At 51.0% G+C, this 17,128-nt stretch overlaps 1 protein-coding gene and 1 long non-coding RNA gene across 4 annotated transcripts in view; one reads left to right on the forward strand and one right to left on the reverse strand.

Annotated features, from left to right (window-relative positions):
* Nucleotides 1–2,903, reverse strand: part of LOC148004142 (uncharacterized) — a 53,157-nt gene extending 50,254 nt beyond the window's left edge. The window contains exon 1 of one of the 2 annotated variants that reach the window (XR_015627274.1): nt 2,797–2,903. This is a non-coding gene — a long non-coding RNA (uncharacterized LOC148004142). The remainder of the gene's footprint in view (nt 1–2,796) is intronic. The other variant, XR_015627275.1, reaches the window with a different exon arrangement.
* The window catches only part of Tmem266 (transmembrane protein 266), a 114,351-nt gene that overhangs the window by 63,608 nt on the left and 33,615 nt on the right, over nt 1–17,128 (forward strand). The window contains exons 4-5 of one of the 2 annotated variants that reach the window (XM_087563355.1): nt 8,433–8,481; nt 11,350–11,423. Coding sequence is in view for 1 of the 2 variants with exons in the window: in NM_001109294.1 (NP_001102764.1) it covers nt 8,433–8,587; nt 11,350–11,423 (229 nt within the window). In the remaining variant the exon portion in view is untranslated. 2 annotated transcript variants of the gene reach the window in all.

Consider the following 17,128-nt stretch of genomic DNA (forward strand, 5'->3'; position numbering starts at 1 on the left):
ACACCCTCTCCCTTCAGTCAACCGGAAGCTCTTGCCAAGAGTCGGGACCACTTTGAGCACATTCTTCCTGCCTGTTAACTGTTCAGACGTGTGTGGGCAATGTCCTTAGTCCCCTAAGTGGGGGCAGACGTCAGAGGGGTTTAGCAGTTTGCCAAGCAGAGGGCATCTCCTGCCTCCCCACTCCATATTCTTGCCACCACACCGTGAGGCCTCTCTCTGAGTTGATATTTCTGCAGCCTCAAGAGATGGGAGATTGGGGGAAAACACATGTTAGCCTCTGGCGGTCCTAGCTGCACGCTGCCTCCAGCCGTCTCCCAGGGCAGTGGTGCAAACCTTCAGCACTGACTGCAGAACTGAAGCTGCCCACCTAGACATGGAAATCTATTCACTCCCTCAAAGGGCTGGGGGAGAAAAGCCTTTCCCATCCAGCCTAAGGGTTGGCTTTCTGAAGCATGCGCATGTGATCCGGAACTGTGTGTGCTGTCAGGGGCTGCCTCTCGGAATCAGGTTAAGGAGATAAAGCTGTTGTCCCTGATGTCCTGACTCACCCCACTGACCCTCTCAGATATTCAGTTAAAGGGTGTCCCTGTGGGCATTGGATTGACAGTTCTCACAGGACATCTCTTTGGAACAGTCATGTTAGCTGAGCCTAGCTCCCTCTCCTGCATCACCTCTAGGGCTGGGAGCCCACTGCAAGTCACAGTTCTTTCACAAGGTTCCAGGCCCTGTGGAGAGGAAGGGTCCCTTCCTCTCGTGTGCCCAACACTCTGCAGTGTCCAGATATGAACACTGTCTTCTGCCAGTGGCTGAGGCGTGTATAGAAACTATCGTTGTCCCGATACATGCTAGCTCTTTGTATGCTAGTTTTAAAATTTCAGATCCTCCCAGCACCTCTGCAAAGGCAGGGATTCCATTTTTAAGATTAACAAAGCAAGGCACAAAAGACTGGATTCGTGGTTTAGTCAACGTGTGGCAGGGACTAAGAGATGCTAATTCCCACCAAGCCACACAGGTCTTCTCCTGCCCCTTGTTTGCTTGTTAATTTTCGAGACAGGTTCTCATATCTAGCTCTGGCTGTCCTGGAACTTGCCTCGGAGAACAGGCTGGCCTCAAACTCACAGAGGCCCAACTGCCTCTGCCTCCCTAATGCTGGGATTAAATGCAGGTCAGCAGGCCCCAGGCAGCTGCCTGTCTCTGCCTGCCTGACTTTTTACGTGGGTGCTAGGGACTAAACAGAGCTCCTCCTCATGCTTGATGGCAGGCACTCTACCCAGTGAGCCATCCCCCCAACCCCATCAACTTAGTTAGTTAGTTAGTTAGTTAGTTAGTTAGTTAGTAGTTAGTTGTCTCCGTGTTCAGCAACCTTTAACTATGGCCAGATTGTTCATCCCTCTCACTGTGATGTTGCACAGAAGCCACTGGACCGCCCTGAGGCTGGAAAGAGAGCTGTATTGTCTCTCAGGAGATATTCAGGGATTGTCCCAGTTTGTTTTCCATTGCTGTTATGATCACCATGACCAAAAGCAACTTGGGGAGGAGAAGGCTTAACACACCTTACAGGTTGGAGTCCATAATCAAGACTAGCTGAAACAGGAAGGGACATAGAAGCAGGAACTGTAACGGAGCCATGGAGAGGTGCTGCCTGCTGGCCTGTTCTCCTTAGCGCTCAGCCTGCGTTTTGTTTTGTTTTGTTTTGTTTTGTTTTGTTGTTGGAGACAAGGTTTGTCAGTGTAGCCCTGGCTGTCCTAGAACTAGTTCTGTAGAGCAGGCTTGCCTTGATCTAACAGAGATCCACCAGCCTCTGCCTCCCAAGTGCTGGGATTAAAGGCTCCGCTCGGTTATACAAACACAACCCAGAACCACCTGTCCAGGGGTAGCCCTGCCCACGGTGGGCTGCCATTCATTGGCCTCCAAACTTGCTTCCAGGTCAGGATGAGGGCATTTTCTCAAGGTTCCGTTTTCCCAGATGACCCCAGCTTGGGTTGGGTTAACAAAGCAACTAACAGGCACAGTGACCCTGATGAGGTTTAAGAAGGGAGGCAGGGTAGGGGTCTCCCTTGATGACCCTCCTTGAGGAACAGGGAGTCTCTGCATCTCTGGAAACCTTACACACAGGGTGTGGTTTTATGTCTATTTGGGGCATATGACTATTGTTTTTGTCAATTCTTGGAGAGCTCTAATCCAAGAAAGCTTCTAAGCCACTGGGTTAGAAACCTCCTGAAGGCCAGATGGGGTAAAAGCCTAGTGCTCCAAACTTCGCTACCAACTGGCTTCTAGACTCATTCTGACCTCCCCTCAGATCTTTTCTTTGGGAACTTAATGGATAGCAATCTAAATGTGTAACTAACAGGGTCTTCTGGCCTGCACACCCTAGGGAAACTGTCTCCATTGCCTGTGAAACACCTTTTTAGGATAACTAAAGTGTCCCCACCATCTCCACGTGCTCATTCCGGGAGAATTGTTTCCTCTGTCCCACTTCCCAAATGCTCCCTTCCACACCCCGAGCGCACAGTGGATTGTAGGGTGAAAGAGACTTGGCCCTGGGCAAGCAAAGCAACTGGTCCATGCCACGTAGACTACTTCACCTTTAAGATGGGGCTGTTTCATTGTCAAACTTAGGAACTCTACCTCCGCTGATCTTGCCTGCCTGCCTTCAGGTCACTCCCATGGCCTGAGCTCCCATAAAAGCGTCCTTGAAGATTTGCCAAACTTCATTTTCATATTCTAGAGTTTATTCTGTTAAATTGTTAACCAAAACAACTAAAAATGTAAAGCAGAAGCCGCACAGGCACTCACCTGCTTTCCACCCCCGGACTCCTCCGAGGCCACAGGAAGGGTGCCGGAACTTCACTGGAACACCACCTGCCGGCAGGCCCATCTGTTGGCGTTTGGGCAGCCCAAGCCCTCCCCAGAGCTGCCCCTGGTTTTTGTAGCACGTGTTGGGAAATAGGGGCACGCCTGCCCTCTGGTGGCCACTCCAGGAACAGCACCGCTCCGGGCTGACGCTGCCAGAAAGCAGTACTTCCCAGTCCGTGGGCTTCGGCCCAGTCAGTTCTTTAATTAACCCCGCGAACCGGGTTACAGGAACGGGAAATACTGTCTTCTTGGAGTACACCTCTCCTTGGAATGTCGGAGTCACTTGCACTTCACAGAGAATCCTGCTACTTGGGATTCTTAACCTAGGGCCAGCCAGGAACCTGCAGGTTCAGCCCCACCGCTGGATTCCATTCCCACTGGGGAGCCCCTACCAGAAGTCCCTTTAGAGTTTTACAACCCTGTCCCTGTCTCTCTTGTCCAAAAAGTAGCCACAGGCAAGCCTCCTGGGCTTCGTGTGGAGCTGGATGGGACCCTGCTTACCTTCACTGTCCTTCTCCCAAACTTTCCGTCCGTCATGTCACACCACACACACACACACACACACACACACACACACACACACACACACACCCTCAGTTCATCCTCCATGATAGTTGTCACCTGCAAGAACAGCTCACAAGCTGGGTTCTCACTGAAATGCAGACCCAAATTCAGTGGGTGTTGGGGAGGATTTAGCTTCCTTAATTCCATGAGTGCCCATGTGAAGAGGCAGGACCATGGTGGTCTGTGCCTTGGAATCACCTCATGGGCCCAACCCAGAAGTGGTGGCTTCATAAGGGACCTGGCTTGAACCTTGGGACTTTACAACAATCTCTGGCATGGGTGCTGATCCCAACCCCCACATCCAGGCCTCTCTGCCTGGACACATCTACCAACATCGACATCGGATATCTTCCTTAGTCTCTTAAGTCGCTGCTGTGTTGTGGGGTCACTGGGCAAGGCTCACTTCAACTGTGATACAAACGCCATCTCCTTGTGCAGCAATGGGACCTCCATGAACTTCCTCCCAGACCGAGAGCAACCAAGCTCTGGGTGGGCACAGCTGAGCTGCCGCAGGGGTAGACTGGGATAGGTAGACTTGGCTTTGCAATGGCTTTGTGGTTTGGTGGGAGATGCGCTGGTTATGACACGGGGAGTGGTCACCCTGCATCATCTGCCCCAGGTCCTAGGTGATGAGTGAGCTATGCCCGCCATGCAGGAGAACCCTGTCCTCCCTAAGCCGGCTCTTGGCTCATGTCCTGGTGTCCTTTGGGCCTGCAGAGAATGTTGCTACTAACCAGGCAGGTCTGTGTGTTTCTCCTGGATACCTACGGGCACTGCCTTTAACTCTCTTGGACATCACTTCCTCCTTGAGATCTCCCCTGACATTGCTAAAAGTCCTTCCCAGGAAAGTCAACCTCTCCTAAGGTCCTAACTACAGAAGGAAGCGCTGTCCTAGCAGACTTCACTGTAGGAAACAGATTTACTGGACGTACAGAGAACAGGAGTTATCTTCAGGGGTGTGGGTGCTTCTCCCCCAAAATGTTATACCAGAAGGTGTTTACCCAGCAGGAATGGGGGCTTTCCCCATAGCCAAATACATAGAATCCCCCTCCCCTGGTATATATAGTCCCTCGAAAACATTATATGAATACATATATATATACATACATATACATATATATGAATATATACATACATACACATATATGAGTCCTGAGTACTCAGGTGAGGGCACCAATGTCCTTCCCACCCCTGATGAGGGGCTGTAAACAGTCAAGAAGCCCAGCTTGGATAACCCTTTCCAAGAAAGCACAGCTTAGGAGCACGGGGTGGAGATCTCTTAGGTTTGGGGATGGGCCAGCACACCTGAACACCTAATTTTAAATGTCTGCTCAACTTCACCATCCTGAGCCCCGCACAGGCTCTGGGTTTTCCCTAAGTGCGCCCATTGCCTTACAGCAACTATAACTCTTTGACTCCCATTCCCACTACCATGTAACCGGTTTTGCTGACTTGGGACACAGGGCCCACCTTGCCCAGGCAGGGGCCACAGTGTCACTTGATCTGCCCCTGCCTCCTTTCTCTGTCCTTCCAACTGCCTGAGCTTCTCCCTGGTGCAGGGAAAATGTCAGACTGCAGGTGACTCCTTGCCTGCACCTCTCTCAAAGGCAACGTCAGTATTTTCACAGTTGGTGTACTGTGGCCTGTCTGAACTTCACTCAGTCAAAGCTACAACCCGATGGAGTACATACATTGTTTCTTTCCCTCTGCTTGGGGCTGTCTTCTGGGGCAGAAGGAACAGCTTCTCAGTAAGGCCCATACTCATCCGATGTTCAAGGTAGGAGAGGAACCGGTGCCCGACTGCTTCCTCAGACCATGAAGGTGAGGCCTCCTGTTCCCCGCTGCACATCACCCAGGGCCAAAAGGTTTCCTGGCTGCTCCTTTCACATGTAGCTTCCAAAGGTGCTTGGCTCTAATGACAGTGCAATGGCACCCGGGTGAGTGGTCACTAAGAGTAGATATTGTGGGGCTGAGGCTGGAGCCGGAGCGCCTCAGTGGTCTGGGAAAGAGCGCATGCCACTGGAAGAATCCAGGGTGGGAAAGCGATGGCACAAACTCCCCAGTGCCAGGTCGAAGGCTGGACACAAACTGAGAGATGTGAAAGAAGCAAAAAGGACCAAACAGAAGGGGAGACAGGAAGGGCGTGTGGGAAAAGAGGTAGGGAAGCCAGTGAGACAGGAGGGGCGGGCAGGGTGACAGAGTTCTTAGCAGTCAAGAGGGTTAGGTGCATGAAAGCAGTCTGAGCTGGTGACCCCAGTGTGCAGCAGTGTTACACTTCCGGGGCCTCCAGGTGATGGGGACAAGCTGTCCACTTGCCACAAGGTAGAAGCTTCACTGTTCATCTTCCTCTGCCTCTAATGGGTGCAAGTGGTCTCCTGGGTTTTCCTCTGGGTTTCCCTGGCTCTTTGCAGCATCTCAGGGCCATGCAGCCACAGAAAGGGCTACTGTGTATCCCTCAGAAAGTACTTCTAGGTGCTAGGGGGCTTTTGCTTTTCCTATCCCAGTGCAACTGAAAAGTCAGCCTTAGGCTTCCAAGAGCGTTGCTTTTTCAAATATTAATATGGCCTCTTCCTCCAAGCATTTCTCTGACTAAGTCACAGGCACCCTCACCAGGCCCCTTGAGACCCTCAGCTCTGAGTTTGCCAGACCTAGCAGATAGCAGATAAAATACATATTGCCCTGTAAAGTTTGAAATATAGGTGGATGGATGGATGGATGGATGGATGGATGGATGGATGGATGGATGGATGGGTGGGTGGATAGATACATAGATACAAAAATACATAGACAAGAAGAAGCTTTTGTATGCAGTACCTGGGACATACTCATGTTAGGAAGTCATTCATTGTTTATCTGAAAGTTGAATGTATCTAGCAATTCTACTTAGCTTTATGCGGCTTACATTTGGGTTGACCTGTGGGAGCCTGCAAGAAAACAGAAACTGTGGTCAATGAGCGTGTTTTCGGGGCCACAAGCATCTCCTCGTTGGCCTTTGTGACATAGCTCCCACCGGACTTTATATCTCTGCTTTCCATTTGTCTCTTGAACAGACGTGTTCTTGTCTGACCCAGCCTGTCTCCTCCTCTCTCACCCCCCACTCTTGGCCTTTCTAGGAACTCATGTCACTCTTTCTTCCCCCATCCGAAACGATCTTCCTCCATCACCTGTTGAGGTCTTCAAGCTTCTCTTCCTGGTGTCTGCTTCCCAAGTCTGGAGATGACCACATCTGGTCGCCAATCATCCCCACAGGTGTTAGAAAATATCCAGAAAGGCGTTAGCAAGCCTGACTTTCTGCTAGGTTTCTTCAGGGCTATCACCTCTGGCGTTTGTGCTTTTTCTGAACCAATATGAGAAGTCGCCACCTGAAGGCACCCATGTCATTCTTTCATAGATAGCTAGAAAGCAAAGCTGTTTTCCCAGCCCATTGACACCCGAGTCTACAGGAGGACGACACTGGTCCTCCTTACAGCAGGGTGCAACAGATTGACTCCCTCTAGATGGGAAGGATGGGGTGATGGCCAAGCATCGGCGCCATCATCATCATCATCATCATCACCACCACCAACATCATCATCACCATCATCATCACCATCATCAACATCATCATCACCATCATCACCATCACCATCACCATCACCATCACCATCACCATCACCATCACCATCACCATCACCATCACCATCACCATCACCATCAACATGATGCTTTGCAGCCACACTGCGGTGAAATTTCAGGTTAGAGACATTCTTTCATTTAGCTTTCAACAACTCTACAAGTTAAAAATATTATTCTTTACTTTCCAAATGGGGATGTGGGGTCCCAAAGTGACCTGGTGCCTTGCAGCTGATCTCAGGGCATTGGGGTACACCCCAAAGTAAAGACTTCCCTGGCTTGTCTGGGCCCCTTTAGATGGATAATTCTAACTAAAAACAGACGTACAGGCAGAAAAGGGCCATAAACAAGAAATCAGTGAGGTCTGAGTACAGAACTCCAGAGTCGGTATTCCTAAAGCACCCTCCCCACCCCCCTGCTTGTGCTCCTCAGGCACCAGTGGGGGATCTAATACCCTAAGGGGCTCAGCTGCTCTGAACTCCTGTGGCCTCCTGCCCACTCCCAACCTATTCAGAAGAGTCTGTCCTGGGGGTTGAGAGGCTCATCTCCTTATAAATGTCTCCCAAAAGACACCCGTACACAGAGTGTGAGTTGCACAGGATGGGACAAAGGTGGCCCTGGCCTAACCAGTTTGGTAAACATGGATGCCATCCGTGTAGAGCACAGTGAGGCATAGCACTGTAGTAAGGGATTAGGGCATCCCACACATACACGGCCACTTAACTTCAACTCGGGTTGTCCATACTAACCCACTTATAGCATTTTTTTTTTTTTTGGTCAAATAACAGCTGATAGCATTCTGTAGCACCAATATCCAGATAATCTGCTGTGATAAGTAGAGATCCAATCCAGTTCTTTGTTTTTTGATTTTTGTTTTTTTCCTGGCTGAAAAAAAAATCTAATTCTAGCCAGTGAGGGCTTTAGCATAGTTAATGAATGTAAACAGAGGTTTCCCCAAATGCCAGCACTCTGGGCTCTGAGACACACAGGAATGTAGTGGCAGCAGCTTGTCATATGGCCCTTACCTCCTAGGCAAGTCTGACTCACCTATGGGTGTGAGTTTCACAGGCCTTTGCAAGCCGAGAAGCCTGAATCCGAGAGAGGTCCTTTAAGGTCCATAAGTCAACCTGTAAACCCAGCTGTGTCCCTTGATGAGACTGTTTTACTATTTAAGATTCTACCTGGTGGCCTCTTGGCTAAGACTCTTCTCTCAGGAAGCCCAGCTGCTGATGTAGCTCAGTGGTGGAGTGCTTAGCTTGCTTTAGCAAGGCCCAACCTTCCATCCCCAGCATCACGAAGCCCAAGCCCGGGGGAGCCAGGCTGTTGGTGTGAGGCAAGGCTGTGGCCAGGACCTGCCCTCAGCCCCTCAGCCTCTCTTCTCCTTGCTTTTGTCCCCACAGGTCTAACTGGCTGAAGCCGTGCTGTGGGAAGAGAGCGGCCGTGTGGCAGGTACTTTTGCTCAGTGCAAGTCTCAACAGTTTCCTGGTAGCCTGTGTAATATTGGTGGTGATTCTCCTGACTCTGGAACTTCTAATAGATATAAAGCTTCTCCAGTGTGAGTAGCAAGAGGGACACATACGCAAATACATATGTCAATATTCACTGTACATCCGCATCCCTCAGGGGTCCCCAACCTATGCCGAGTCTGTCCCCCAGCCCGTGCCACCGCCAAGCTGTGGGCTCCACCGTGGCCCGTGGGGATTGCAGATGGGGAGGGAACACACTTGGCAGCTTCTCTGTCACCACCGACACACTTTGTCCCTGTCCATCCAACGTGGCCTCTTCAGTCCCCTCCCCAGCATTCAAAGATCAGAAACTGATGAGACAAAAAAAAAGTTGGGGACCCCTGCGTGCATCTTTTTTTTTTTTTAATTTTCATTTGGAATTTTTCCAGGGTGAAAAAAATTTTTTTTCTGGCTTAAACAGAGTTCCATTTGGGGAAGCCGATCACCTGTAGTGACTAACCAATAACTACTTATGTACAGACCGTTCCGAAGTGGGTGGCGTCATTTACGTGTGTCTTGATAACTTTGAAGATGCTTTTCCACACCTACATCCCCAACCCTGCCAGTGCACAAGACTTGATAGGACAGGACCCCATTTTACAAAGCCCACGAATTGAAGTTTGTGGGAATTTGGAGACGTACCCTAGGTCCGAGGACCAGACCGGGGACTTCAGAGACCGGGGACTTCAGACTCCAGGTTGTTTAGCTGCTTGGTCACTTTCCTTACTCTTGGGATTCCTTCCAGCCTCATGACATCCGCAGTTTGACACCACCTGTGGCACCAGGAGGATAAGCTTCTTCTGATGCTTGGTGGCAGTGTGGCTGTCAGAGTGGAGGCCTACTGTCTGTCTCTACTCTTGGGAGCCCCTGCTTGTATTCCAGAGGCCCAAGTGTCTGGCCCTGGGCTGTGACTGAGCAGCTGGTTTATGGGAAAGTCCCCACACAGCTTTCTTGATCCATTCAAGTATGGTTACTCTAAAAGTGGAATTACTGATACAGAGAGCTTTCATCTCCCAGCATTGACAGAGTTCAGGATAAGAGGTTCAGCCATCCCCAATCCCGTTTTGTCCTTTTGTCTTCTCAAATGCCCCAAGTCCCTTACTGCATCTCCTGTGCTCAGGGATTGTCACGGCTTCCTCCGAGACACAGCAGCTTGTCTGCTCTCGGGAAGAGGACAGAATTGCTTTTGTCTGACAAGCCTAGTTGGGTTTTATGTAGCCGCTGGCCCCTTGGTTCCAATTAAAGTATCTTCCAGCATTAAGTGCCCAGTACAGGTTTTACACTCAACCTGTCTTCAATTAAACCATGCTGTAGGCTTTCCCTCCACGCATCCAGACTGTCTGTGTTTTATGAGACCTGGCCATAATGGAGTCCTTCTTTCTCTATGGTGGATTGTACTGGGGCCCTAGGCTTCTCAGGTTGTGACGAGGCATCGGGTAGAACTGAGAAGCCAGCCGACACTGGAATTTTGCTTAAAATTAAGTATCCAGGAGATTGATTTTGGTGGGAGATCCAATAGCAGCTCATAAAAGGCATCTTAAATTCCATAAAACGCACAATCCAAGATTTATGGCTCTTCTAAAGCAAACCATAAAAAGGCACAGGAATTCATTTGAGAAATAATGGGGAGGATTTTATGTTTCCAGAATCATCTGAGGTCTTTCCAGAGGCACACAGGCCTCAGCCTCTTGGGTCCCAGTGGTATTCATGTGGCTCAGAACACGGAGGAGTTCACAGTGTCTCCGGGGCTCATCCTTTGGGGATCATACTGGCCCTGAGCCAGGGGACCCAAGTATTCCATCTGGAACCCGCTGTTATAGTCTTTGTCCTCTTGGACTTTCTTGACGACCTCATTTTTATCTACTCCCAGGGTTCACAGGTTCTAGAATCACAGAGTCTTCTATCCAATGGAGTTTTCTTCCTTTGATCCCAGGGGAACTTGAGCAGCTAGAAACAAGCCCCTCTAGGGAGTCAGCATGGCCTGTTTGCCACAGCACCCCTACCTCCTGCCCCTAAAGTCCCCCTGATCCATCTGGAGAATTTCTTCTGGAGACCATTCTGCTCTTTCTACCAAGGTCACCCCTCCTTTGTCTGGACGCCAGCACCTTGCTTTTGGCCTCCCTGGCTCATAAACTGTGACCTGCTAGTGTTTGGACGCTGTTTGTGGTTTCCTGTCCTTTAGAAGGGCCTTCCCAGGATGCCTGGTTAGCTGAAAATGGAGTAAGGAGCCGGGGTGCCAACTTCACCCTTGTCCACCCCAGCCCACTGGCCCTGCTGCTGGTACCCACCTGCTCCTCCTGCCAGGTGTAGCTGCAGCCATCTTTCCAAAGCTGCTGTCACCTCCATCAGCACTACCCCAAGTTCAGAATGGAATGGTAGAGAGTTTGGCCTGGAGCCCCACACAAAGCTCACTGAGCCGTGGAAACAGTGTGCTGTGGATCTTGAAGCTACCCGCTCCTATCCACAACTTTGCTGTGGTCATGACCCCTCCTTCCCTGGGTCTGGCTAGGACACAAAGGATACCATCAGTGAGCAGGAGGAAACTGGAGATGGCCTCTGAGGAGGAGGCAGCCATAGCTGCTAGAGAGAAGAGCATTTGGGTCGTGGTGCTCTCACCACCTCCACACAACCACTGGGTATCGGTGCCCTTACTCTCTGACCCAGATTCTGACAGATCTAATGGCTTCTGCAAGCACCCAGGGGTCCCCAGGGGCCCACAGAGGTCTCCGTTCATGCCACACAGCCCCCAAATCCCCAAGACTGGTGCGTTCAATTCCTCTCTCCTCACCCTGGCCCTCACTGTTCATTGCAGTTTCCAGTGCATTCCAGTTTGCTGCTGTCATTCACTGGATCAGTCTGGTCATTCTCTCTGTGTTCTTCTCAGAGGTAGGTGAAGATTTGGGCCCTGAAATCTCCTCTTTGGGGTGACTCACTCCCAGGGAACCCAGGTTTTGTTTCACTACACATTTCCTAGCATCAATCAGGCCGGCTACTATCCCTGAGGCTGAGTTTCACCATAGGATATGGCACAAGGAATGTTCACGAACACATACATGTAGGGCCAATCCAGCAGAAGACATTAGCCTCTAAGCAGGTGACATCCGCTCCAAATCTGGAATATACGCAGGGTTGTCAGCTGAAGTCCGGGTGATGGGTCTGTGAGGGAGAGATCGCCCATGACATATCTGAAGGACAGAAGTTGTTGGTGTGGCCAGTGATGTGTATTCAGGGGGAAAGACCCAGGGAAACCAGATACAGAGAATTAAGATTTGCTTGCTTCATGGCCATGGCATAAAATTTAGCCAGGTCCTCTAGAAGGATAGAGTCCCAGGCTGGCCCTGGGACAACAGAAAGCTATGTTTTTGAGGCAGTGCCTCAGGCAGATGCATCCTAGTATTACAGGAGTTGGTGGCTGACGTTCACATCTAGAAAGCTAAGTGGTATCTCCTAGCCCCTCAGTGTAGTGTGTAAAACAGACCCACTGGGTCACCTGACAAACCTTGATACCGGAGCATTCCTCCCTTTTTACATGGGAAGTGATTGACACCTCTTTTGAGCAGTTCCCATGCTGGCAGTGGTGCTGTGACCCATGTCTGTGGTCACTGGTTTGTAGCTGCTTAGGATAAAGCCTCCCGGAAGGATGGGGAAGGCTTCTTGCTCTGGGCAGTGAGGGGCAGAGAGTTTCATATGGAGCCAGTTCTTTCAAATAGAGCCAAGGACTGTGCCTCCTGCTCACTCCACCCAGGTATCCCCTCCTTCCACCACAGGTACACATCTGCCCACAGAGAGCCCCACTAGGGTCTTTCAATGAAAGATAAACACGAATAGGTATGGAGCCCTCTGGGAACACATAGGCATGAGTGCACACACACAGGCATGAGTGCACACACACAGGCATGAGTGCACACACACAGGCAAGGGTGCATACACACAGGCATGGGTGCACACACACAGGCATGGGTGCACACACAGGCATGGGTGCACACACATAGGTACAGGTGCACACACAGAGGCATGGGTGCACACACAGGTACAGGTGCACACACACAGGCATGGGTGCACACACACAGGTACAGGTGCACACACAGAGGCATGGGTGCACACACACAGGTACAGGTGCACACACACAAGCATGGGTGCACACACACAGGCATGGGTGCACACACATAGGTACAGGTGCACACACATAGGTACAGGTGCACACACAGGCATGGGTGCACACACATAGGTACAGGTGCACACACACAGGCATGGGTGCACACACACAGGTACAGGTGCACACACACAAGCATGGGTGCACACACAGGCATGGACGCACACACAGACATGGGTGCACACACACAGGCATGGGTGCACACACACAGGCACAGGTGCACACACAGGCATGGATGCACACACATAGGTACAGGTGCACACACACAAGCATGGGTGCACACACACAGGCATGGGTGCACACACACAGGCATGGGTGCACACACAGGCATGGATGCACACACACAGGCATAGGTGCACACACATAGGTACAGGTGCACACACAGGCATGGGTGCACACACACAGGCATGGGTGCACACACACAGGCATGGGTGCACACACATAGGTACAGGTGCACACACAGAGGCATGGACACACACACACAGGTACAGGTGCACACACACAAGCATGGGTGCACACACACAGGCATGGGTGCACACACACAGGTACAGGTGCACGCACATAGGGATGAGTGCACACATACAGGTACAGGTGCACACACAGGCATGGGTGTACACTCAGCTGCTAGTGCACTGAAGCAGACAGCACAGCACAATCTCAGAGGGAGGTGGTGCTCCCTCTGAACCATGAACATGGCTGAGGCTATACAGTGAGAGATTGTTGTGGTCAAAGAACCCAGGAGGCCAGATTCCCAGGGCTTTTTCTGGCCTAGCTGATTGCTCTGCTGTCTCTCTCTCCCTAAAAATCAGAGGAGGTCTAGGCCTTCTGGTCCAGAATGCTGAGTCTACAGGGGGCTGTGCTGGGTAACCAGTGTAGCAAACATAGAACACTGTCTTCTCAGGGCCTTGGCTCCTGTAGCTCAGGCAGTGAACATGACTGACAGCTCCTGCAGGTCCCAACTCTGAGTCCCCAGGAACTCTCCTAACCAGCTCACTAGGTCTTTGCTGGTGCTCGGTATCTGGAAAGGCTGATCTGTACCTTGGATCCCAACAGTAGCTTGGGGTCTCCATAGGGTCCACCCCTGCCTGGACCCCTCATCTCTGCCTGCTGGGATTCCCTCCTGCAAATCCCTGGGCCAGGGCCAGCTGTCTCCTTGATGCAAACCTTGGAAAATGTGCCCATGCCTGTGACTGCCAACAAAAATGTTTAATCAGTTGCCGCGGCTCTTCCCTCTGCTTTGGTTTTATTGGCTTTTGCAGAATTTATTGCCCAGTGTTAATTTGGCATCCCCTTCCTGTCAGTACCAGAGACAAACCACCTGAAACAGACGAGCTCCTGTGTGCAGGAATAACAGCCTCGGAGAACAAACAGCCAACCCCCACAAGGCGGGGAAGGGACTGGGGCTTCCCACAGACTCGGCTTTCTCCGCAGGGCCTGTGGGATGCTGAGAAGGGCTGGTCCCTCGCCTTGGACCTTGTTGTAGGTGGAGGCTGGAATGGAGTGACGCTATCGAAGCGGCAGTAAAAACACCCTTGTGCAGTCTGCCAGCATGAGAGAGGGGCTGTGCGCACTGATCTCCTGTTGAGCATCCTGGCTAGCAAGAGCAGGCTTCTGCAGTCTCACAGAGCACCAGAAAACCAAGCATCAAACCCTCAGTGCCAGGCAGCTCTCAGATGCCTCCTTAGCATAGAATTTGTGAACATGCACCTTTGTGCCTTCACAGTGACGGGGGTACTACCTCTGACAAAAAGCCGAAGAACCCAGGATCCCTCAGCAGTGTGTCAGGCCTGCCAAAGCACTAGTGTGGTCCTTATAAAATGTCACATAGGATCAGGATGCTACTTAGTTAGTGCAATGCTCACCTAGCATGCACAGAGCCCTGGGATCGAATTCCATACTCCGTAAGCCAGGTATGATAGTGAATGCTCACAATGCCAGCGCCCAGGAGGTGGAGGGGAAATGAACAGAAACTAAAAGTAATCTTCTGCTACACAGAAAGTTCAGGGAACAGCCTGGGATCCATGAGACCTTGTCTCAAAATACATACATACATGCATGTATGCATGCATACATACAAACACACACATACATACATACATTCATACATACACACTATACATACATATATACATTCATACATATATACCATACATACATGTATACATTCATAGATGCATACATATATACATTCATACATACATACATAGGAACATTCATACCATACATACACACAGTCACATATACATATACATACACATACACATATACATACATGAATGAGTGAGAAGGGCATCCCAAGGTTACAACAGTTATAGTCAAAACTAGACAGAGCTCCCTGGGCTCTGTCTCTTGTCACTGCCCTCTAGGAGCCTGCATTGGCAGGTCAAAAGGAATCAGGAGTCTGGGTGAAAGACCAGGGCCAAGGCCAGACACAGAGAGCAAAGGTCTGACCAGGCAAGGCCTGTGAGCACAGCCAGAGATGAGAAGCCCTCTCTTCTCGTCTGGGAGAAACGGGAATGTCCCCTCTTAGATCTGGCCCCTTCTTTCTCAGGGATGCTGCTGAGAACCAAGGGTCTCCTGAGACCCTAGCAAGAGGGCTGTGCTGCTTACACTAGTTCCACACAGGTGAGCTGCCAAGGGCTGCAGCCACCCAGGGTCCTTTGCTTATTTCTGAGCATTGCTCCACCCCCAGTTTCAACTGAGCTTTAGGGAAGGACAATGGGCCATGTTACAGGTTGGGAAACTGAGACCTGGAGAGGTGGGGAAAACTGTCCAGAGTCCACAAGGGGAAGTCAGACACAGGTCCTGGGTAGGTGAGCAGGCCACGGCCCCATCTTCAACATCCTAGAGTTCTGAGGCTGCTCCAGGAAGATGGGCTGCTTTGTCCTGGGCAGGCCTCAGGGTACAAATAGGACAAAGGCTGACATCTGGCTTGGGCTCAGTTCAAGGACATCTGCTCAAAAAGGCCACACGTCTGAACAGTGAGTTTGTGGGCTTCTAAAATAAGCAGGACTGGGTGCCCTTAGGCAGACTAGGGTGAAGTCCCAGCAGGCCCTAGAGGAAAGTGTCCTCATGCAGCTTCCTGGGCCCTGTGGTGCTTGGTCATACAGGGTCATCATGTTCCCACAGGACTTTGGACAGCAAGAATAAGCAGAGTCTCTGGAATCAAAATGAGAATTGTACAAATGGGGTTTCCTAACCATGGTCTGCCCTTGGCCAAGACCAGGCCCAGCTGGACACTGGGAAGCAGAGAGCCCACTGCTCCTTTTCCTGGGCTTGCAAAAGCTCTCATGGCCTCCTGTGATCCTGTTAACCAGGCCATTTCTGCCTGGGTCTGTCTCGTGGAAAGCCTTTAGCTGCTACGCCATTTTACCAACCCCAGCCAGCTGTCTTGTAGTGTCAGCTGCAGGAGCTCCTCTCTGACAGCAGCTTCCCAGCGATGTCCCAGGGCAGCCCTGACTCAGGAGGGAGCCCAGATCTGGCCATTTGTCACGTGAAGGTCATTGCCAAACCAAACTGAGCCACACACTTCTCTTTCTACATTGACAGCCTCCTAGTAATTCTGGATCCTCAAGAGATCCTTCTTCTGCCTATGCTTTGTCTGAGGGGCTTCCCGGGAGCCTCAGTCACCGATAGGAGATGGGAAAGAGTGTGGTACTCTGTCCTCTTTACTCTGGAAGATGAAAGGAATGTTTGCTTGCTCTCAGTGTCTGTCTGAGTGAAAGTTTAGCCACTAAGACAAGTCGCTCTCTGGGCACTGTTGTGTGAGCAGCAACATAGGGAAACTGGCCCATCATGTGGGTTGTCTTCCTGACCCCGCCTGAGGTGAGGCCACTGCTTAGACTGTAGGGTAGAGACTTTCCTCTCTTACCCTCTCCATGTTTCACAGTGATGTGGGAGAATCAGGCTCTAGACCTGCCCCTCTAGCCATGAGAGCCTGAGTTCATTCACGCATGCCCACCTGCCCGTGCAGAGTGGACAGTACCTCCAACTTCTGAAGAGCCTGCCTTCATTGTAGATGTTTCTAGAAAGTTCCGCCCTGCCTCCTACTTCATGCCATGTCCTGCACTTGATGATCTCTCCTCTTGGGCACAGAAATGGGATACAAGCCTTATGCTGTCCCCCTCCTCCCCTTATCTCTCGGCACAGGGCTGGTCATGTGACCCATCCACTGAAGGAATGAATCAGTTAAACATATTTCTGAGAAATTACTCTTGAACAATCTCATGCCCCCTTTTTCTTTGCCCTGACTTTGACAATGACCTTTAGGAGCTGGCAGGTCAAATGTGAAGGTAGTTGAAGTAAGCTGGACGCTGCTGATTGCTGTTCACAGTACAGCCCACACAGTCAGCAGAAGTCTGCAGCCATGTAGGTGGCCAACTCACCAGGTTTCCGGGCCAGGAATTACATCAGTGGAAGGGCTTGTGCTGTGCCACAT

Source organism: Rattus norvegicus, chromosome 8, assembly GCF_021556685.1.
Source record: "Rattus norvegicus strain SHRSP/BbbUtx chromosome 8, alternate assembly SHRSP_T2T, whole genome shotgun sequence".
Taxonomy (NCBI): domain Eukaryota; kingdom Metazoa; phylum Chordata; class Mammalia; order Rodentia; family Muridae; genus Rattus; species Rattus norvegicus.